Source organism: Kluyveromyces lactis (genome assembly GCF_000002515.2).
Source record: "Kluyveromyces lactis strain NRRL Y-1140 chromosome F complete sequence".
Lineage (NCBI taxonomy): Eukaryota > Fungi > Ascomycota > Saccharomycetes > Saccharomycetales > Saccharomycetaceae > Kluyveromyces > Kluyveromyces lactis.
The window spans coordinates 477,947-496,195 of record NC_006042.1 but is presented as its reverse complement, the minus strand read 5'-3'; the positions used below and the strand labels follow the sequence as shown (position 1 = coordinate 496,195).

Genomic DNA, 18,249 nt, shown 5'->3' with positions numbered 1-18,249 from the left:
GCACAATCCACATTATATTGACTGTAACTGTAGGGTACTATAAGGCTAAATAAGTAATATATATGGCTTTCAGGCTTTTTTAGATATCAAGCCTTTGAAAATGTCAAACGTATTGCCATCTGGTTGCAGATGATAAACATTTCCGGTGAAATGAGTATTACTTCCAGCAATCAACTCCTTGGCAATCAATAAGCCGTAATCTTCGGTGATTCCAACAAGTTTTGCTCTGACAGAGTTATGGTCCAATAGTTGTACAATTTGGTCGGAATGCATCCAGTATTTATAGTACTCGGGCAAGATTGGAGATGGTCCGTACATCAAGAATTTTTTCAACAAAGTATCAAGTTCGTTGAGATACTTCGCTAGAAGTATTTCATGATCAATTGGCGGTAAGTGCGGCATTCCTAAAGCATCTCTTTCATTATTCAAGATTTTGACCCATGTCGCCAAGGAAGTCGTTGGAGCTTCGTTCGTTACGTTAACCCCACATCCCAATAATAAGGAGTATTTTCCTGATACGAAATTTGTGGTTACCAAAAGACCAGATACCTTTACAAATGCCGGGTCGACGTCGTCAAGCGGAATTAATCCATTGGGGAATTCTTTCCCCAAAAGTTTCATGTTATTGTTATAGTAATATTGAGGTTTCATTGCATAGAGATCGTTAGGCCATTTGATCTTCACTGGTAAATCTTCATAGCCAGGAGCAAATGTGCGGATGGCTTTACAGTAAGCTAACATAGCTAGATATTGCACGAAAACGATCGGAGTTCTTTCTCCAGAACTTGGTGATACAGCAGGTAAATTAATTGCAGTTGTTGACGCAAGAACTCCCCTTGGGTTAACCCACGTATTTCCACCACGTCCTCTACCTAATAATTGAATTGTACCCACATGAATAGCCCTATTTTCAGGTAATGCTGCCAATAATGTTTTATTCTGGTCCAAAATCATACTTGTGGAAGTAACAACATCCCCATATAGAAGAATGGAACCCAATTTACTCGAGGGATTCAAATGAGCAAAGAATTTTTGCATATCAAAATGAGAGATCAGTGGTTTACCAGGAACAGTTTCCTCATTCGCAGGAAATATGATTTGTTTAACAGCATCAACAGGGTGTACATCTTGAAGCTTTAAACTTGCTTCTTCCGCATGAGAAAATCCTTCATAGATATCAAAGCTATCATTTTCGCCGGTCAAATGGTATGCATCTCCAGAATCATCCGTTTTAGCTGAATTTGAACGTAAATTTTCCTCGAATTCACGAAGGTCTGCCATATTGTCCTTGGTAGCAACAAATATAGGGGTCAAGTCTGGATTTCCGGGGTTAGACTCAGTACTATTACATTTCAATCCAGCTTTTCTCAACACTTCTTTCATCAATTGAAATCTAGATGTATCATGTTCTTCCAGAAGTTTGATGACTTTATTATCATACCATTCTTCTCCAATTGGCTTTAGATTCTTAGCAGATATTTCTGGATGTGGACCGATAAATAATGCTTTACCCTTTCCAAAGCTTGATAACACTATAGCAGCAGCAGCAGCAGTAGCATCTTGATTCGCAGCATTTGGATCATCGGAGAAGGGAACGTCAACGGAGTCTTCATACTCTGCTAGTACTTCGACGTTTGGATATTTTTCGGCGTCAACGAAAAGCGCACCACCGTTATAGTAGGAGTAAGCTTCTTGGAGATTTTCAATTCCATTTACTTTTAACTTGACAGTCTTGGCACCATCTTCTTTGTTATACTTGAATCCACTGAAAGCAGGCCCCCTTGCAATACCGGGGAACAACTTCAAATCCCTTGGACCAGTGACTTCATAACAAGGATCACCTTTTGCGAATTCACAACGTCCTGACCCAAAGTAGCCACCGGCACATATTCCGATGTATAAACCACCGTCTTTGGAGACGAAATCTCTGATCTTGGGAATCACTTTCTTACAATCTCTAACATACGGTAAATCCGCACCTCCTGGAAATACCACCACGGAAGTCTTCGTAGTCCAAGGTTCGGTTTCTAACACTCTTGCAGTAACTGGAGAAACAGCGTAATATGGCTCCAACAATAATCGTAGGGTCTCAATTGTATTCTTCACGGACTCAGGTGATGTACCTGCACCATTATAAACTAAAACGTTCATTGCAGATGAAGACGAAGTTGCAGCAGCAGAATACCTTCTTAGAGCTCCTGATGTAAACCGGCTTGTCCAATTACGAATCAACCTGGAAATGATACCAATAAAGAAATAGTTCCCTTATAACACAACACTTTTGATAGAGGTAAGCACTATTTATATGTTTCCCTTCCTAACAATTGAAATCCCGGGTGTTGTTGGATCTTGATACAATAACATAAGAGTCAATCACACAATATAGAACCTACTTGTTATTCTGTTTGTAAATCAAAGCTGCTCAATCAAAGTCTGGTTAAAATGTTGAAATGCCGAAATGTTGAAATATGGAAAATTGGGCACTTAGTCATGTCGATATGATTCAAGATACTATAAGGGATTGAACGCAGGCATTTGATACAACCCTTTAGTAGACAACAGATAACATACCCTGCAATATAACATTATAAGAACAACAGAGTCATTATAAGGGATCGTAATTCAGAATTGCATAACAACATAGTCCGGGCTTAGTCTCGTCTCGTTACCTATTCTATTCTCCATAGAAAACTAACAAAACTCTGCACTAAAAAAAAAAAGTATGGAAGCTTCGGTTTTAGCAAGATGAGGTACACCGGAAGCATAAGGTTGGACAGATTAAATAGCCAGGAAGTCAGCGACTTCACTGAAACTATTGAGTGATCAGAACCTGGAAGGTATAACCAGCAGCATTATATCACCTATTTCCCTGGTTGTTCAACGTTAAGAAAGTCCGTCATTTTGGGTACAATGATTTTGAACGTTTTAACCATTTCGAAGCAAGTGAATGGATTGAGAAGAATCGTACAGAAAACCAACGGAATAAGCTCAAACTTGCAGTTTAGCCGAAGCAAGGCTCTGAAACAAATTATTGGAATACGGCCTTTCCGTCACTCCCAGCGCTTCTACTCAACTGACAATCGTGATTTGGTAAAGGAACCAGAGAAGAAACAGCAGCAACAGCAACGGACAAAAAGCGCGATAACTAATGGAATATGGACTTTACCAAACGTGTTAACGATGAGTAGAATAGCGACAACGCCCTTGATTGGTTACTACATCTTAACTCAGAACCTTGCCCCCGCAATGTCTTTATTCGTGTACTCTTGTGTCACTGACTTTTTAGATGGGTACCTTGCGAGATCGTACAAGATGAAATCTGTAGCTGGAACAGTTCTTGATCCAATGGCAGATAAGATATTAATGATGACAACGACAGCCGCTTTGTGCGTACCTTCTGGCCCCCAAATCATTCCGTTAGCGGTTGCTGGACTTATTTTCGGAAGAGATCTATTGTTGGGGTTGAGTGCCATTTATTTCAGGTATGCATCAATGAAGCATCGTTACGGCTCTGTTACATGGAACTCGTATTGGGATATTTTCCATTATCCAAGCGCAGAGGTTAAACCAACGCAAATTTCGAAGTGGAACACTTTCGTACAAATGATCTATGTAGGATTTGGTGTTGTCCTCTTGATCATAAATAACACTAAAGATGAGGAGGAAGGCAAAGAAGGTTTGTTGAAGGAAAATAGTCAATTTGCGTTTACTTTACTGGGCTATTTGGTCAGTGTAACGACAGTATGGAGTGGAGCATCCTACGTGTTCAATAAAAATGCTGTCCGTTATCTGAGTAAATTGAAGTGAGTTATTTTTACCATCTCGCCATCCATACTCATAAATTGCATAATTTTGGTCGATACATCTTCGCCCTTTGCGTCTGCATTTAGAAAGAACAACTTTGCTTCAAAGGCAAATCCATCTCGTGCTCGTAACGCCAATCGTAATCTTGTATATAGCTGGTTAGTATTAATATTTCTAAAGGAGTAGAATATTATTCTAAACTATATTATCAGTTTCGTTTTTAATGTACAAATCTATTTAGGAGAAGAAACTACATTGGCCTATTAACGACTGAAAGTGATATCATCAATACGTAGAATAGACTTAACACATTCAGAAGCCAACCTGATTGCACTTGTGGATACTAGAACAGGTTGTAGAATATGGTCTTCGTAAGTATTTGAGGTACCAGAACGTCTTACCGAAATACCAGAATTGGATTCACCATTTTCGTGTCTCAAACGTAACTCCGTGACAACATTCAAACTATTCAAACCTGCATTCTCGGCTAATGTCGTTGGAATGACTTCTAGTGCTTCTGCATACTCTTGCCAAACAAATGCTTCCACACCTTCCATGGTACGCGCTTCCTTCATTAGACGGTATGAAACTTCAATTTCTGGGGCACCACCACCTGCAATCAAGGCTCTTTCTTTAACCAAACAACGGATGACACATAAAGCATCATGTAGAGAACGTTCAGTTTCATCCAAGACCATGTTGTTAGCACCGCGAATGACGACTGACACTGTTGGGTTCTTGTTGGTTGTCTTTACACCAGTGATGGTAACAATATTGGAACCATCACTTTCCACTTCTTCTACTACGTCTGCAGAGCCTAATCTGTCTTCGGTGAATAGTTCAACGTCAGAGATTGGTTTACAACCCAAACTCTTTGATAAGAATTCAACTTCATCTCTTTCAATATCTCTGACCACCATTATTCCCAATTTTGAGAGGAAATGCAATGCAAGGTCATTTACAGCATCTCTTAGGATAGACTTCTGGATTAACAACACGTTACATTTGGCCTTCTTGATCTTTTTACATATGTTCAACAAGTAAGCTCTTTCCTCTTTCAAAATCTTATCCATTTGTCTATAATCGTTAACCACAATGTTATTTTCAGTATCTGGCTTTGGAGGAGAAATTTGGAATTGGATTAATCCGATCCTTGCCTTTTCAATTCTAGTTGGTCCACCGGCAGTTTTTACCGCATTTTGTGTCAAGACAACACCATTTACCATCTCAGTATCATCAATGGTACCACCAACCTTCTTGATCAAACGAATATCGTTCAAATCAACGTTAGTCGAATCATGAGAGGCAATGCTCAACACACAGTCTACGGCCAATGGGGCCAAAAATGAAGAATGTTGTGACACAATTTTAGAACTTAGCGAGGTAGATGCGGCACGAACTAAAGCCTCTTTATCGTCCAACGAGATCTTCGTTGACATGTTCAACAAAATCTCAACCGATCTTTCAGCAGCTCTTTGGAAAGATTCCGCAATAATAGTTGGATGGATCCCTTTATTCAACAACTTTTCAGCTGCACCTAATAGTGCACCTGTCATGATAACAACCGAGGTAGTACCATCACCAGCCTCAACATCCTGTGCACCAGAAACTTCAACCAACATCTTAGCCACTGGATGCAAGATAGCCATTTGTTTCAAAATGGTATGCCCATCGTTGGAAATAATAATATCACCTCTAGATGTCTTGATCATCTTATCCATACCCTTAGGACCCAAAGAAGTACGAATTGCATCGGCCACAGCACGGGCAGCTATAATATTGGCCTTACGAACTTCTTGTGGCTTCTCACGATTCTTAAAGGTCGCATTGGAAGGTTGTTTAGCTTGTGAAACCATCTTTTCAAACTCTCTTTACGATTGGGGAAAAATACCAAACGATAAACTTATCCGTAGTTCTTTGCCAAAACAAATTAGAACTTTCCGCTAAAGAATTGAGTAAAGTCACTTGCAGTTATAATACAAACTAAACAATGAGGCCTATGTGTGTTTCTTTGCTTCAAAATCAAACCCATCATCATTTATTTCACCATAATCAAAACCATTCCTAGTAACTAAAATCAAAATAAAATGTCATTTTCAGTACTTTTCGATCTTTCGTCAATACTACTGAGATTCACTTCTTCTCCCATAGTAAAGAAAGGGCCATAGAACAATTTTTTTTGCCACTAGAGGTTGATATTTCGTGCAATATGACACATTGACAAGACAAAATCCCAAGTCACGTGATATTCAGAATCTGATCAACCTTTTCTCTTAGTTAGTTTGATGTGAAAGGTCAAGATCATCTCATTGACATCTCATCGCAAGCTCGAATAGCAAAAGTGCAGCTGCTTTATCCGACTTTGTATGTTTAGGAAGAGGTAGTTGATATATAGCAGCATTAAACGGTTTGTTTCCTCTTCTTTGACATGGCAGCTGAAAGCTATACACCTTTAGTTGATATTAAGGTGAGGTCAGATGACATTAGGGCATGTAGTTTCTCATCATGGTACGATAAGTTCAAAAAATATACACCAAAGGCTAAGATTATTCAACCGCTGCCCGAGGAATTTCTACGATATTTGGCTCAGGACGGGATAAGGCTTTCTTTGGAAGAGAATGACTCTACGTATAATGATCATTGCTTAAAGCGTGACGATGATAACGAGTACAGTGATTGGGAGGCAGACGACGATGGTGATAATGATTCTGACTCAGACGATGATAAAAATGGGAAAGAAGAAGAGATGGTTCCTATGGTTAATTTCCCCGATCTTCATAGAGAGATTGCTGAAGTGATTGGTGAGTATGGCGCAGTCACGCCGAAACTCAACTGGTCTGCTCCAAGAGATGCTACTTGGATTTTGCCCAATAATACTTCCAAATGTATGAATGTGAATGACATTTATCTTTTACTAAATGCGTCTAACTATATCGCATACGATTTGGATCATGCGTTTGATGAATGTGAGGATAGGGACAATTCGGACAATCAGTCTATCCAGTTTGAACTAGTATTAAGGAAATGGTTTGACATAAACCCTGCGCTGGAATTTAGGGTGTTCGTCAGAGATTCTGAAATTTGGGGAATATCACAAAGGGATTTGAATTATTATAATTATTTGGAACCTTTACAGGATACATTCACGAACCTTATCGAGGAATTCGTTTATGATATCGTGCTACCCAATTTCGACCTAAAGTCTTTTGTGTTGGATGTATATTTACCCAGACCCTTTGAATCATGTTGGCTGATAGATATAAATCCTTGGTCAAGAACTACAGACCCGTTACTTTTCTCCTGGAACGAGTTGGCTTCGAAAGATTTAGATTCCGATGCCAGTCCTGAAATTAGACTCATCACAGAACACAATATGGGTAGATTCGTCACCAAAGAGCATTCAGAGAACCAAGTACCCAAAGATGTAGTTCAAGCTAGTTTAGATCCCGAGTCAATGAGAGAACTAACATATAAATGGAAAGAGATCCTTAAGATGCAAGAAGCGGAGAGCGATAGTGATAGCAATTAAGGGAATAATAATACGTTCTTTATTCATCAGCATCCATGCATTAACTCTGGCCAATGATAATTCGCTCATCTTTGTCCATAGAAATACCAATGAGTAACCCGTAGGATACCTGCCATTCACCAAACTGCATGGCACACCCACTATAAATAATTATCTACAATTTTACCTATTTATGTTCGAAAAAAGTTCGATATGTCGTGGATAAATTACCTTCAAAATTTGCACGATAACTGATACCGTCTGTAGTTATGCCGTACCCTTGAATCTAATAAAAGCACACTCTAACACATGTTCTCTAATGGCTTTCAAGCTATATGCGAGTATCTTTATAATGAGAATTGATTATATAGTTAAGGCTATAATTAAATGTAAATAATATTGACAGTACTGATATGATTAACTATTAAAAAATAGGTTTGTGGAATAAATAAACGCTGGGATATAAATTACTCAATGTTCTGCTTCATGCTATTTCATGCGGCCTTGCTGGCCGCTATCTCATCTTTCTTTGGTAGTATTACCAAGTAAAGGACTCCTCTTCTAAATCGACGTCTACCTTAGTGTTGGCTAATTCTTTTTTGACGCTGTATCTAACGACATCAATGAAGGAAGAAGGGCCACATGATACAAAAGAAATGTCCTCTTCGCTACTAGAAATGGCTTCATGCACGATTTGGTTCATATCCGGACGAGTACTGAATGTCAGTACTTCAATTTTAGACGAAATCTTTTGGTCTTGTATGGATTTTGGCTTTTCTGAGTAGTCGGATACGGATTCCGTATCAGAGCCGATATCCTTGGTATAGATGAAGGTAATTTTGCAATTATTAGATGCTAACCACGCCAATTCTTTGCTGAACCAGTTCAAACAGTTCATATCATTGGAAATCCATTTAAGTTCATGAACAATATTGGTTGACGTTTGTTCAATGACGGATTTGATATGAGGGAAGACAGCACTGATACCTAGACCTGCGGCCAAACCAATAAATTTACGGGTGGAATTCTTGTGGCATGGATAAGCAGCACCATATGGTCCCTCAACAAAGATCTTGTATTTAAGTTCATCAACGCCAGATTTCAATAATCGGTTCAAGACATTTCTAGTTATACCCTTTTTAGCTTTGAAGATAATTGTTAAGGTGGACTCATCTTCATCTGGCACTGACAGCACAGTGAAAGGATGAGATTGGAACGAGTAAATCCATGGGTCACTAGTAGAGAAGAAGTACACATAAGCGTAGGAGCCAGGGTAAAATTTAAGGAGTCGAGGGTTCTTGATCTTCATTCTGATAACACCATTTCCACAATCAGTGACGGTAGCAGTTTGTAAGCCACCACATAGAATAATTTTAGCGAAACGCATTACTCTATCAAAACCCCAGATACCGACCATGGACCAAACCCAGCCCAACCAACCTAAGGTATTCAAGTGGTAGTACATGCAAACAATGAACATGACGTTGAATAACTTATGGAAAATAAGGAAAAACTCATAAGCTAAGTCTCTAATCCATTTATGACTGTGAGCAACCATGAAGAAAGACAACATAGTGGCGAAGACACCCCACTGCCAGTAAGCATCTGGCCACCAAGCAAGGTAACCACCACCTTCCTTAGACTTAGCCCAGACAGTCCAAATGATGGAATGAATGAAGGCCAAAATTACCATCACGTATGCAGTCCACTTGTGATACAAGTTAAATGTAGCAAACGAAATACCAGTGACCCAAGTGAATGGGTTGTTACGGATTCCAAAGAAATAGACGATTGGGAATAAGGAAATAGCCATTAAATCGGTTCTATATGAAATCAAATCCAAATTAGCGTACCATCTCGAAGTCAAATAAGGATGAGGCATTGATATCGTGTTGTAACCCACACAACAAGACACGATAGTTTGGATTAGGAAGACAGCAATAACCCAGGATTGCAGTCTAGTTGGGAAATAGAACTGGAAGCATTTCCATAGTGTGTAAGGGCTATTATGGTATTTACCAAAGGTTGATGGTAACGTAAGAGTTCTTCTAATCCAGTTAGTTTCCCATGTGAACCCAAACACTCTCTTAGATAAATTGAAGATTGATGCCAACACGAGGATCGTGGCCCAATAGAAAACCAAACCCCAGCCAAACCATTGCGATCTTTGTACAGAGAAAGTGAAGTCTTTGAACCCTTTATGATAATATGCGTATGAACTTTCGTTCACCCGCAATGGCAAATCAACTGGCATTGTCAAATCCATCTTAGTTGGCTCTCTCAAATATGATGTAGCATTCTTGTAGAAACCTTGCATGTCGGCCAAAGAATACTCGAACCCACCTTTTTGCAAGCAACGTGTCGAGATGTGCCTCAATGCATGGTTTCTCAACCTCGTACTATTTGTATTCTCATATACACAGTTTGTGACTGATCCTAACCAAGCAGCATTACCACATCTGCATGCGTATGCCTTCATACCATTACTATGCGAGTTACAACCCCAATCGTATTGCAATTCATAATAAACACAAGCGGACGCTAGCGTCGAATCAATCAAAACCAATGCCTGTACATGAACCTGAAACCATGCTAAAATCCATATTAGCAAACCAGATAATCTCATTGTTAGTTCGTCTTTTCTATAAGTGTATCTTGTTCCTGAAACTATAGAGACTGGCTATCTTCTATAACGGAACGGTTCCACTTTGCAGCATTTATGTTACGATCTTCAGGCAATCACCAGCGTATATATATATATACACCCAGATGAGTTGAAACCCCGAAGCCCTACTGTTTCGTGATTCGACCGATATATGCTAGTTACGTGAGTAGTCCTGTGGAGTAGAACTCTTCAAGAGTTGAGCTTAATATGCTCTATTAATTAGCTCATCTCTATCAATAAGAGAAATAGATAAAAGTAAACTTTGAAATTAAAAATTTCTTGGGTAGGTAAGCGAAATGAGAACTTCGAAGCGGCTTGAAAGTAGACATGAATAAACCTACAAATAACAATTGAGCACCTGAGCACTTTTGAACCATCTCATTCACTGACAGTACCGTTGAAACTTTTTTTTTTTTTTTTGCCCGATGAATTCTCTCTGTGTCGAGCAAATTTCGAGAAGGTTTACAAGCAGAAACGAACTTCAGTGCGATATTCCAGTTGGCTATGACTCTAAGGTTTATCAAGATACAAGATGTAAAGTGTTGATTGATTAGTGGGTCGGTTAACAAGACTGCGTGGCGTATTTAACACTAGAAGAAGAGATAGTAGTAGAATCAAAAACCTTTGACACTTTCAAAGTGGGAAGCAACACAGTCACGTGACACACCGTCCATTCGAATTTATGCTTTGTGTATAAAGTTAGATATACGCGTTCGACACTATGCTTTACAGTGTATTGTCCAGAACGGCCTTTATGTTGTTCTTCTCTATTACGTTTGCACTTCTCTAATGATATGGAAGTCCGGCTTGAGATTACTTCTCTTTATAAAAATTCAAATGATTCGCTATCACTTCTGCAAAAAAAGAATGATAAATGGCTGCAACTTGAACAAACCACCAACACTTTCAAGAGGAGTCTCAATGATTCTATAAAGGTTTGAAATTGGGAATAAGGCAATTGAATCAAATATGTCCTCAAACATAATCCCACCTTCAGAACAAACGTCAAGCGCTTTAATCATCGGAGCTGGTGGTGTAGGGGTTATAACCGCATACTCTTTATACCATTGTGGGTTGTCAGAGGTGTCGTTGGTAACAAGATCCGATTATGACCACGTCGTTGAGTTTGGTTACAAGATTGACTCCTGTGATTACGGTGAAATCACTAATTGGAGGCCTCATAACGTCTATAAGACTGTTGAGGACGCATCTTCTGCTGAAAAGTTCTTTGATTATATCATTATCACCACCAAGAACATCCCTGATGGGCCCAAGGATTCTACCGTTCATGCTATCTTGAAACCAGTTATCGAAGCAAATTACAAATTAAATGACGAAAAGGTTACCAACGTTGTTTTGATTCAGAATGGTATCGATATTGAAAAAGAGGTTTTGGAACATTTCAACCCAGCGACGTATAATCTTTGTCTATTATCGGGTGTTCAATTGATTGCTTCCACCAAGGTAGGACCGGGTCATATCGTTCAAAAGGGGAAAGATCACGTTAGTTTCGGGTCGTTTGATAAGGATGATGATATTGCCATAGGACAGGCTAAGAAACTGGTCTCCATATACCATAACGAGGGTCACAATACTGGTGTTTTTGATGAGAACGTTCGTAAGACCAGATGGAACAAGCTGTTGTACAACGCAGCGATCAATACAACTACTGCATTGGTCGGTTTAGACGTTCCTAGATGCTTTGAATTCTCTGTCGAGAAAAAAGCAACCGAATTCGAGGTGTTCAGACCTGCCATGCAAGAGATTGTCTCCATTGCTGCCAGTGAGGACGTCTCCATTGATGAGAATTTGATAGAATTCTTCAACGATGTTACTAGGAATATCCTTTATAAGCCTTCCATGTGTGTAGATCTGGAAAATGGAAGGCTCATGGAACTTGAAATTATCCTTGGTAACCCAATCAGAATCGCTAAGGCTAATGGTGTTGAAACACCTACACTAAAGTTGTTATATAACTTGTTGATTTTAGTTCAAAACAAACTCAAAGAACAAAAGAAACTCATCGAATTCGATGAAGAGATTCTGAAACTTGTTGTTTAAAGGCTCATAGATCTTGAATACTCCAACATTCAGACCTGCTTGATTCCACTAAATCAAGACATTACCATTATACTATGAACGTATAAGATACATAAGCACATAATTTCAAGAGCTATGATCCTTGCCAAAAAGGAGCAATGCCATAAAAGAGTTTACACTCCAAAAATCAAATATTTCGTTAAAGACTAGCTGCTCTTTTGAAGAAATCACATCTTGTGCTAAATGAATGATCTTAATCTAATGTTTTGTGTCACTCAATTTTCTACTTTCTTCGCAACAGATTGTCGCACGTCAAATTATGAGAAATCAAGCCAACCTATAAAAGCAGAAGGAGAAGGATCTAAAAATCACGACTATCATGTTCAAGAATTTACATCCGTGATCAATGACACTATCATTGGCAGCTTGTCTTGATCTACTACACCTCAAATTGTATCTGTATTCATAAACAAAAAAAACGCAGAAATTGGTTACTAGCATCGCAATGCTTTCTACTATTTTGTTATGGATTTCCTGTTGCACAATTTCAACTTTAGCACAAGAAGCTACTAGGTATTTCCCAGAAACTCCAATAGGCTGCTCTCTTGAAAATAATTGTCCTGCAGAATGGCCATGTTGCTCACAATTTGGACAATGCGGTACGGGTCCTTTTTGTGTTGGAGGTTGTAACCCAAGATTATCTCACGATCCAGGTAGTTGCTTAGGACAACCAGCATTATTACCACGAATGTCGCCTAGCTTCTGGTTGCAAAGCTCACTGGAGCAAAAACCTGCTCTAAAAAGTAGCTTTCTGCCTAGAGTACAACCCAGTATGGACGTTGCATCGAATGAAGGTGGAGAAAAGGACTTGAATAATAGAGGTATAGTTAATTTCGCTAACTTCCTAATATCACCACAAGAACGAATCATTAAGAAAATGTTAAGAGACTATCATTTCACGTACAGTGGATTTGTTAAATACGATGCACCTGGTCAATTGACTCTTGCTATGCCTAAACATACTTCGGGAAGTTTAATATCATCCACAAGATCTTTTCTATACGGTAGAGCTACCGTAAAAATGAAAACAGCTAGAGGTCGCGGAGTTGTTACTGCAGTGGTATTAATTTCAACTGTAGGTGATGAAATTGATTTTGAATTTATTGGAGGAGAATTACATCATGCTCAATCTAATTATTATCACCAAGGTGAATTAAATCACACAAGGATGGAAAAGCTAGAACTAAGTTCTGACAGTTTTGAAAATACTCATATTTACGAAGTCGATTGGGACCAAGATAGAATCAACTGGATTGTGGACGGTGTAGTAGCTAGAACATTATACAAGGAAGATACATGGAATGAGGAAAAACAAAGATACGAATATCCACAAACACCAATGAGATTGCAAGTGTCGGTGTGGCCAGGTGGAAGAGAAGATGCTGACCCTGGTACCATAATGTGGGCTGGAGGGCTCATTGATTGGGAAAACTCGCCCGATATACTTGAGAAGGGTCAATTTTATGCAACTGTGGAATCAATAGCCGTTACACCTTACGAAAACAAATTCTGGCCATCAATAGTTGATGAACTAGAAAGATTACATTTACCTATTGATGCTAATTCATTGTTAGATATTACTTACGATTACAATTATGACAAGTTTAATGAGCATACGTGGTTTGAAGATTCAGTCATTTGGAAGAAGGGCAAATTACCTTATTTATCTTCCTTGGACAAGAATGGCCTAAATCCGGGAAGACAGCAACAAAGTCTTTTGGTAGGTAAACAATTGAAGCAAGAGCAGGGAGATGGGCCGGATCAGAGTCCTTCAAACAGGTTTATTCAAGACACTAATAAACCATCGGAAAAAAATCATGAAGAACAAGATTTGCTCCTACGAAACGCTCTGCAGTCACGCGATGCTACCACAAATGGGGGTTCCAGTCACAATAACAGAAATCCTATCAAAAGATTGCTTAATATGCTACATTAATCAGTAAAGGTTGCCCAGATGTTCACATCTACACTATACATGTATAGATATATAGACCTATGTATACCACTCTCGTATATGCTATCTCTTCTAGCATTCTCTTACGCATAGAATCTGTAGAGATGCGTCTGGCACAAATTCGGGTAATTATTACCCTACCATTACGTCCTTTGCATACTCTTCGGATTCTTCCAATTTTCAAAAAGGACAACTTTTCAAATAAAACACGATCTTATTTCAAAATAGTAAGCCATATGTGTATTTTAAGTAATTTTATGAACCTTGAATGAAGCTGACTTTGGCTAATAAACAACGATCAAGGTACTTTGTCGTCTAATTGAGTTGTCAGTGAGGACTAACCATCGAAGGAAAGCTTCAATCGTAACCAATTGGTATATTGTTAACTGCAATTGTGACGTTTTCTTCCGAGTTATTCTTCTTATATTTCTCACAGTTTTTACTCAGATTTAGATCGAAGTCTTGAAAAGCTTGCTTTCATCATGAAGATGTTAACTAAGTTCGAATCAAAGTCTACCAGGGCGAAAGGTATTGCTTTTCATCCGTCTAGGCCTTGGGTTCTGGTAGCACTTTTCTCATCAACCATCCAATTATGGGATTACCGTATGGGTGTTTTGCTTCACCGTTTTGAAGATCATGAGGGTCCGGTACGTGGCATTGATTTCCATCCAACGCAACCTCTTTTCGTTTCTGCAGGTGATGATTATACTATCAAAGTATGGTCTTTAGAGAGCAACAAGTGTCTATTCACATTGGACGGCCATTTAGACTATGTTCGTACAGTATTCTTCCATCACGAATTGCCATGGATTATTTCCAGTTCCGACGATCAAACCATCAGAATCTGGAACTGGCAGAACAGAAAGGAAATAGCATGTTTAACTGGCCATAACCACTTCGTAATGTGTGCCCAATTCCATCCAGTCGAAGATTTGGTGGTTTCTGCTTCTTTGGATGAAACCGTTAGAGTTTGGGATATTTCAGGGCTAAGAAAAAGACATTCCGCACCAGGCACTCAATCATTCGAAGAACAAATGAGACAGCAACAGAACTTACTTGACGGAGGATTTGGAGATTGTGTGGTGAAGTTCATTTTAGAAGGCCACACTAGAGGAGTAAATTGGGCTTCTTTCCATCCAACTTTACCATTGATCGTTTCCGGTTCTGATGATCGTCAAGTGAAATTGTGGAGAATGAGTGCCACAAAGGCATGGGAGGTCGATACTTGTAGAGGTCATACCAACAACGTTGATTCCGTCATTTTCCATCCTCAACAGAATCTCATTATATCAGTTGGTGAGGATAAAACCGTAAGAGTATGGGACTTGGACAAGCGTACTCCAATTAAACAGTTCAAAAGAGAAAATGACAGATTCTGGTTAGTGAGAGCTCACCCAAACCTAAATCTGTTCGGTGCTGCTCATGATTCTGGTATTATGATCTTTAAGTTGGACCGTGAAAGACCACCAACTGCTATAAACCAAAATCAGTTGTTCTTTATCAACAGGGAGAAACAAGTCCAAATGTTTGATTACCACAAGAGAATCACTTCTCTACCTTATCTTTCTTTGAAAAACATCGGCAAGACCTGGAGTTCATTTAGAAGTATGTCTTATAACCCATCCCAACATTCCGTCCTTGTCAACTCCTCCGAAAAGGAAGCCAACAGGTTCAGCTTATGTGTCTTACCTAAACAACCTAGTGGAGCTGTTGAAGCTAGCAACGTCATCTCTGATGATGGTAGTTTTGCGATCTTCGTTGCTCGTAACAGATTTGTGGTGCACAATGGCAGCACTAATAGCTTGGAGGTTCGTAGTTTAGATAACAAAACCACAAAGTCAATCAAATTAACTGATACTGTTAAAGACATCACATTAGCTGCTCCTGGTACTGTTTTGATTCTATATTCTCATTCTGTGGTAATGATGGACGTCCAACAAGGTAAAATTCTTCATGAATTATCTTTAAAGAACATCAAGTATACAGTGTGGTCTCAAGATGGCCAATATGTTGCATTGATGAGTAAGCATACATTGACAATCGCAAACAGAAAACTGGAAATCGTTACATCAAACCATGAAAGTATTAGAATCAAGAGTGCAAGTTGGGATGAAACCGGTGTCCTAATTTATTCAACATTGAACCATATCAAATACTGTCTATTGAATGGTGATTCTGGTATCATTAAAACCTTAGAAAGAACATTATACATCAACAAGGTACATGGCAAATTTGTCTATGCTTTGAATCGTGAAGGGGAAGTAGAGATTTTGACAATTGATCCTACTGAATATCGTTTCAAGAAGACTTTAGTCAACAAAAATTTCCCTGAGGTATTGCGTATCATTAAAAATTCAAATTTAGTTGGTCAAAACATCATATCTTATCTTCAAAAATCAGGCTATCCTGAAATTGCGTTACAATTCGTGGAGGATCCTCAAACAAGATTTGATTTGGCTACACAATACGGTAATTTGACAGTTGCTCTTGAAGAAGCTGAGAAATTGAACAATGAACTTGTATGGGAAAGATTGGGCAAAGAAGCTTTGATCCAAGGTAACACAGATATCGCTGAATTGGTATATCAAAACACTAAGCAGTTTGATAAACTGTCTTTCCTATATCTACTTAAGGGAGACAACTCCAAACTGGCAAAAATGGAGTCTATTGCTGAACATAGATCAGATATTTCCGGCTTGATTCAAAATACCTTTTACAATAACTCAGTTCAGAAGCGTGCAAATGTCTTTTTAAATGCAGGCTCTGCTCCTTTGGCTTATGCAGTGGCAAAAGCTAACGGCGACGATGACCTTGCCACTTCCATTTTGGAATCCGAAGAAATTGATGAGCAAGACATTTCCCTACCAACTGAACTCAACTCCTCCACAAATGTAAAAACCCCTGTCATTTCTGCTCCTTTGAAAAACTGGCCGTTAAAGCAAGCTGAAGTCTCATTCTTTGAAAAAGCCCTTTTGGGCCAAATCGAAGATCTTGAAATTTCTGATGATAAGGAAGAAAATGTTTCAGATACTACCCAAAATGTTGGCCAGTTTGATTTAGGAGAACAAGATAACCTAGACTTTGATGATGAAGCTGTTGGAGAGGAAGAAGATGCTTGGGACCTAGACCAAAATGATTTGGAATTAGACGACGAGTTAGAGATCGAAGAATCCGAAGTGACTGAAGAACAAGTAGATGAATCAGAATTGCCAATGTGGGTTAAAAATTCAAAGCTTCCAGCAGTTCTAGTAGCCGCTGGAGCCTTTGATGCTGCTGCCCAAGCCTTGAATAAGCAGGTAGCCGTTGTAAACTTCGAACCCCTCAGGACACCATTCATTGATATATACGATGGTGCAAGAACTTATATGAGTGCTACACCAAATGAATTACCTTCAATTATTGGATACATCCGAGCTGATGCCGATGAGGAGGACAAATCTAAAATACTACCATTTGTTCCTGGCGTTTCTGTAGTCACCACGAAGTTGAACGAGGGATTCAAAGCATTTAAGGCTAACAAATTGGAAGTTGCTATCGAGCACTTCCGAGACGTTATCTATGCCATAGCTTTGTTAGCAGTTACTGACAAAGAAGATGAAACAACAGCACAAACTGCACTTGCAACTGCTCGTGAATACATCTTAGGTCTTTCTATGGAGCTAGAACGTCGTGCTCTACCTGCCAATGACGTTAAGCGTAACCTGGAATTGGCAGCATACTTCAGCAGGACAAAACTTCTACCTGTGCATAGAAGTAATGCTTTGAATGTTGCTATGACCCAATCATTCAAAAACAAGAACTTTGTATTAGCATCCTATTTCGCAGGCGAATTCCTCAAGATTATTACATCAGGTGCCCGTGCTGACCAAGCTCAGAAAATCAAAGCAAAGGCTGATTCGATGGCATATGATGCCATCGAGATTGATTTCGATCCTTATGCTGAATTTGATATCTGTGCAGCTTCACATACCCCAATTTACAAAGGATCGCCATCTGTAGCAGATCCTTTAACTGGGGCGAACTATCACGTTTCTGAGAAGGGAAAGATTGATCGCATTGCTTTAATATCCAAGATCGGTGCCCCAGCTTCAGGATTGCGGATCCAACTTTCTGTAAACTAAGAATATTTACTTATCAAGAAAAATATTATATATCATAATTGAAATAATCAGCAATGACCTTGTAGGAACCGTTGTAGAGACTAATTTGAATCTTTGA

General features: G+C 39.1%; 8 protein-coding genes across 8 annotated transcripts; 5 read left to right on the top strand and 3 right to left on the bottom strand.

Moving 5' to 3' along the window:
• Positions 1-69: 69 nt before the first annotated feature.
• Positions 70-2,151, bottom strand: BPL1 (biotin--[acetyl-CoA-carboxylase] ligase BPL1; the record flags this gene model as incomplete). Its single annotated transcript, XM_455309.1, has 1 exon — positions 70-2,151. One exon carries the CDS (start codon positions 2,149-2,151, stop codon positions 70-72), a length of 2,082 nt encoding a protein of 693 aa, XP_455309.1.
• Positions 2,152-2,910: 759 nt separating this feature from the next.
• Positions 2,911-3,807, top strand: CRD1 (cardiolipin synthase; the record flags this gene model as incomplete). The annotated part of the gene is made up of 1 exon (XM_455308.1): positions 2,911-3,807. The coding sequence occupies one exon, from the start codon at positions 2,911-2,913 to the stop codon at positions 3,805-3,807; it is 897 nt and encodes a 298-aa protein (XP_455308.1).
• Positions 3,808-4,067: 260 nt separating this feature from the next.
• On the bottom strand, positions 4,068-5,660 carry CCT4 (chaperonin-containing T-complex subunit CCT4; the record flags this gene model as incomplete). The annotated part of the gene is made up of 1 exon (XM_455307.1): positions 4,068-5,660. One exon carries the CDS (start codon positions 5,658-5,660, stop codon positions 4,068-4,070), a length of 1,593 nt encoding a protein of 530 aa, XP_455307.1.
• A 572-nt stretch (positions 5,661-6,232) lies between these two features.
• CDC123 (cell proliferation protein CDC123) lies at positions 6,233-7,333 on the top strand (the record flags this gene model as incomplete). Its single annotated transcript, XM_455305.1, has 1 exon — positions 6,233-7,333. One exon carries the CDS (start codon positions 6,233-6,235, stop codon positions 7,331-7,333), a length of 1,101 nt encoding a protein of 366 aa, XP_455305.1.
• Positions 7,334-7,850: 517 nt separating this feature from the next.
• FRE1 (ferric/cupric-chelate reductase) lies at positions 7,851-9,938 on the bottom strand (the record flags this gene model as incomplete). Its single annotated transcript, XM_455304.1, has 1 exon — positions 7,851-9,938. The coding sequence occupies one exon, from the start codon at positions 9,936-9,938 to the stop codon at positions 7,851-7,853; it is 2,088 nt and encodes a 695-aa protein (XP_455304.1).
• A 1,008-nt stretch (positions 9,939-10,946) lies between these two features.
• KLLA0_F04928g (uncharacterized protein) lies at positions 10,947-12,038 on the top strand (the record flags this gene model as incomplete). Its single annotated transcript, XM_455303.1, has 1 exon — positions 10,947-12,038. One exon carries the CDS (start codon positions 10,947-10,949, stop codon positions 12,036-12,038), a length of 1,092 nt encoding a protein of 363 aa, XP_455303.1.
• Positions 12,039-12,522: 484 nt separating this feature from the next.
• CRR1 (putative glycosylase) lies at positions 12,523-14,013 on the top strand (the record flags this gene model as incomplete). The annotated part of the gene is made up of 1 exon (XM_455302.1): positions 12,523-14,013. One exon carries the CDS (start codon positions 12,523-12,525, stop codon positions 14,011-14,013), a length of 1,491 nt encoding a protein of 496 aa, XP_455302.1.
• Positions 14,014-14,513: 500 nt separating this feature from the next.
• Positions 14,514-18,152, top strand: COP1 (coatomer subunit alpha; the record flags this gene model as incomplete). Its single annotated transcript, XM_455301.1, has 1 exon — positions 14,514-18,152. One exon carries the CDS (start codon positions 14,514-14,516, stop codon positions 18,150-18,152), a length of 3,639 nt encoding a protein of 1,212 aa, XP_455301.1.
• Between the last annotated feature and the right edge of the window lie 97 nt (positions 18,153-18,249).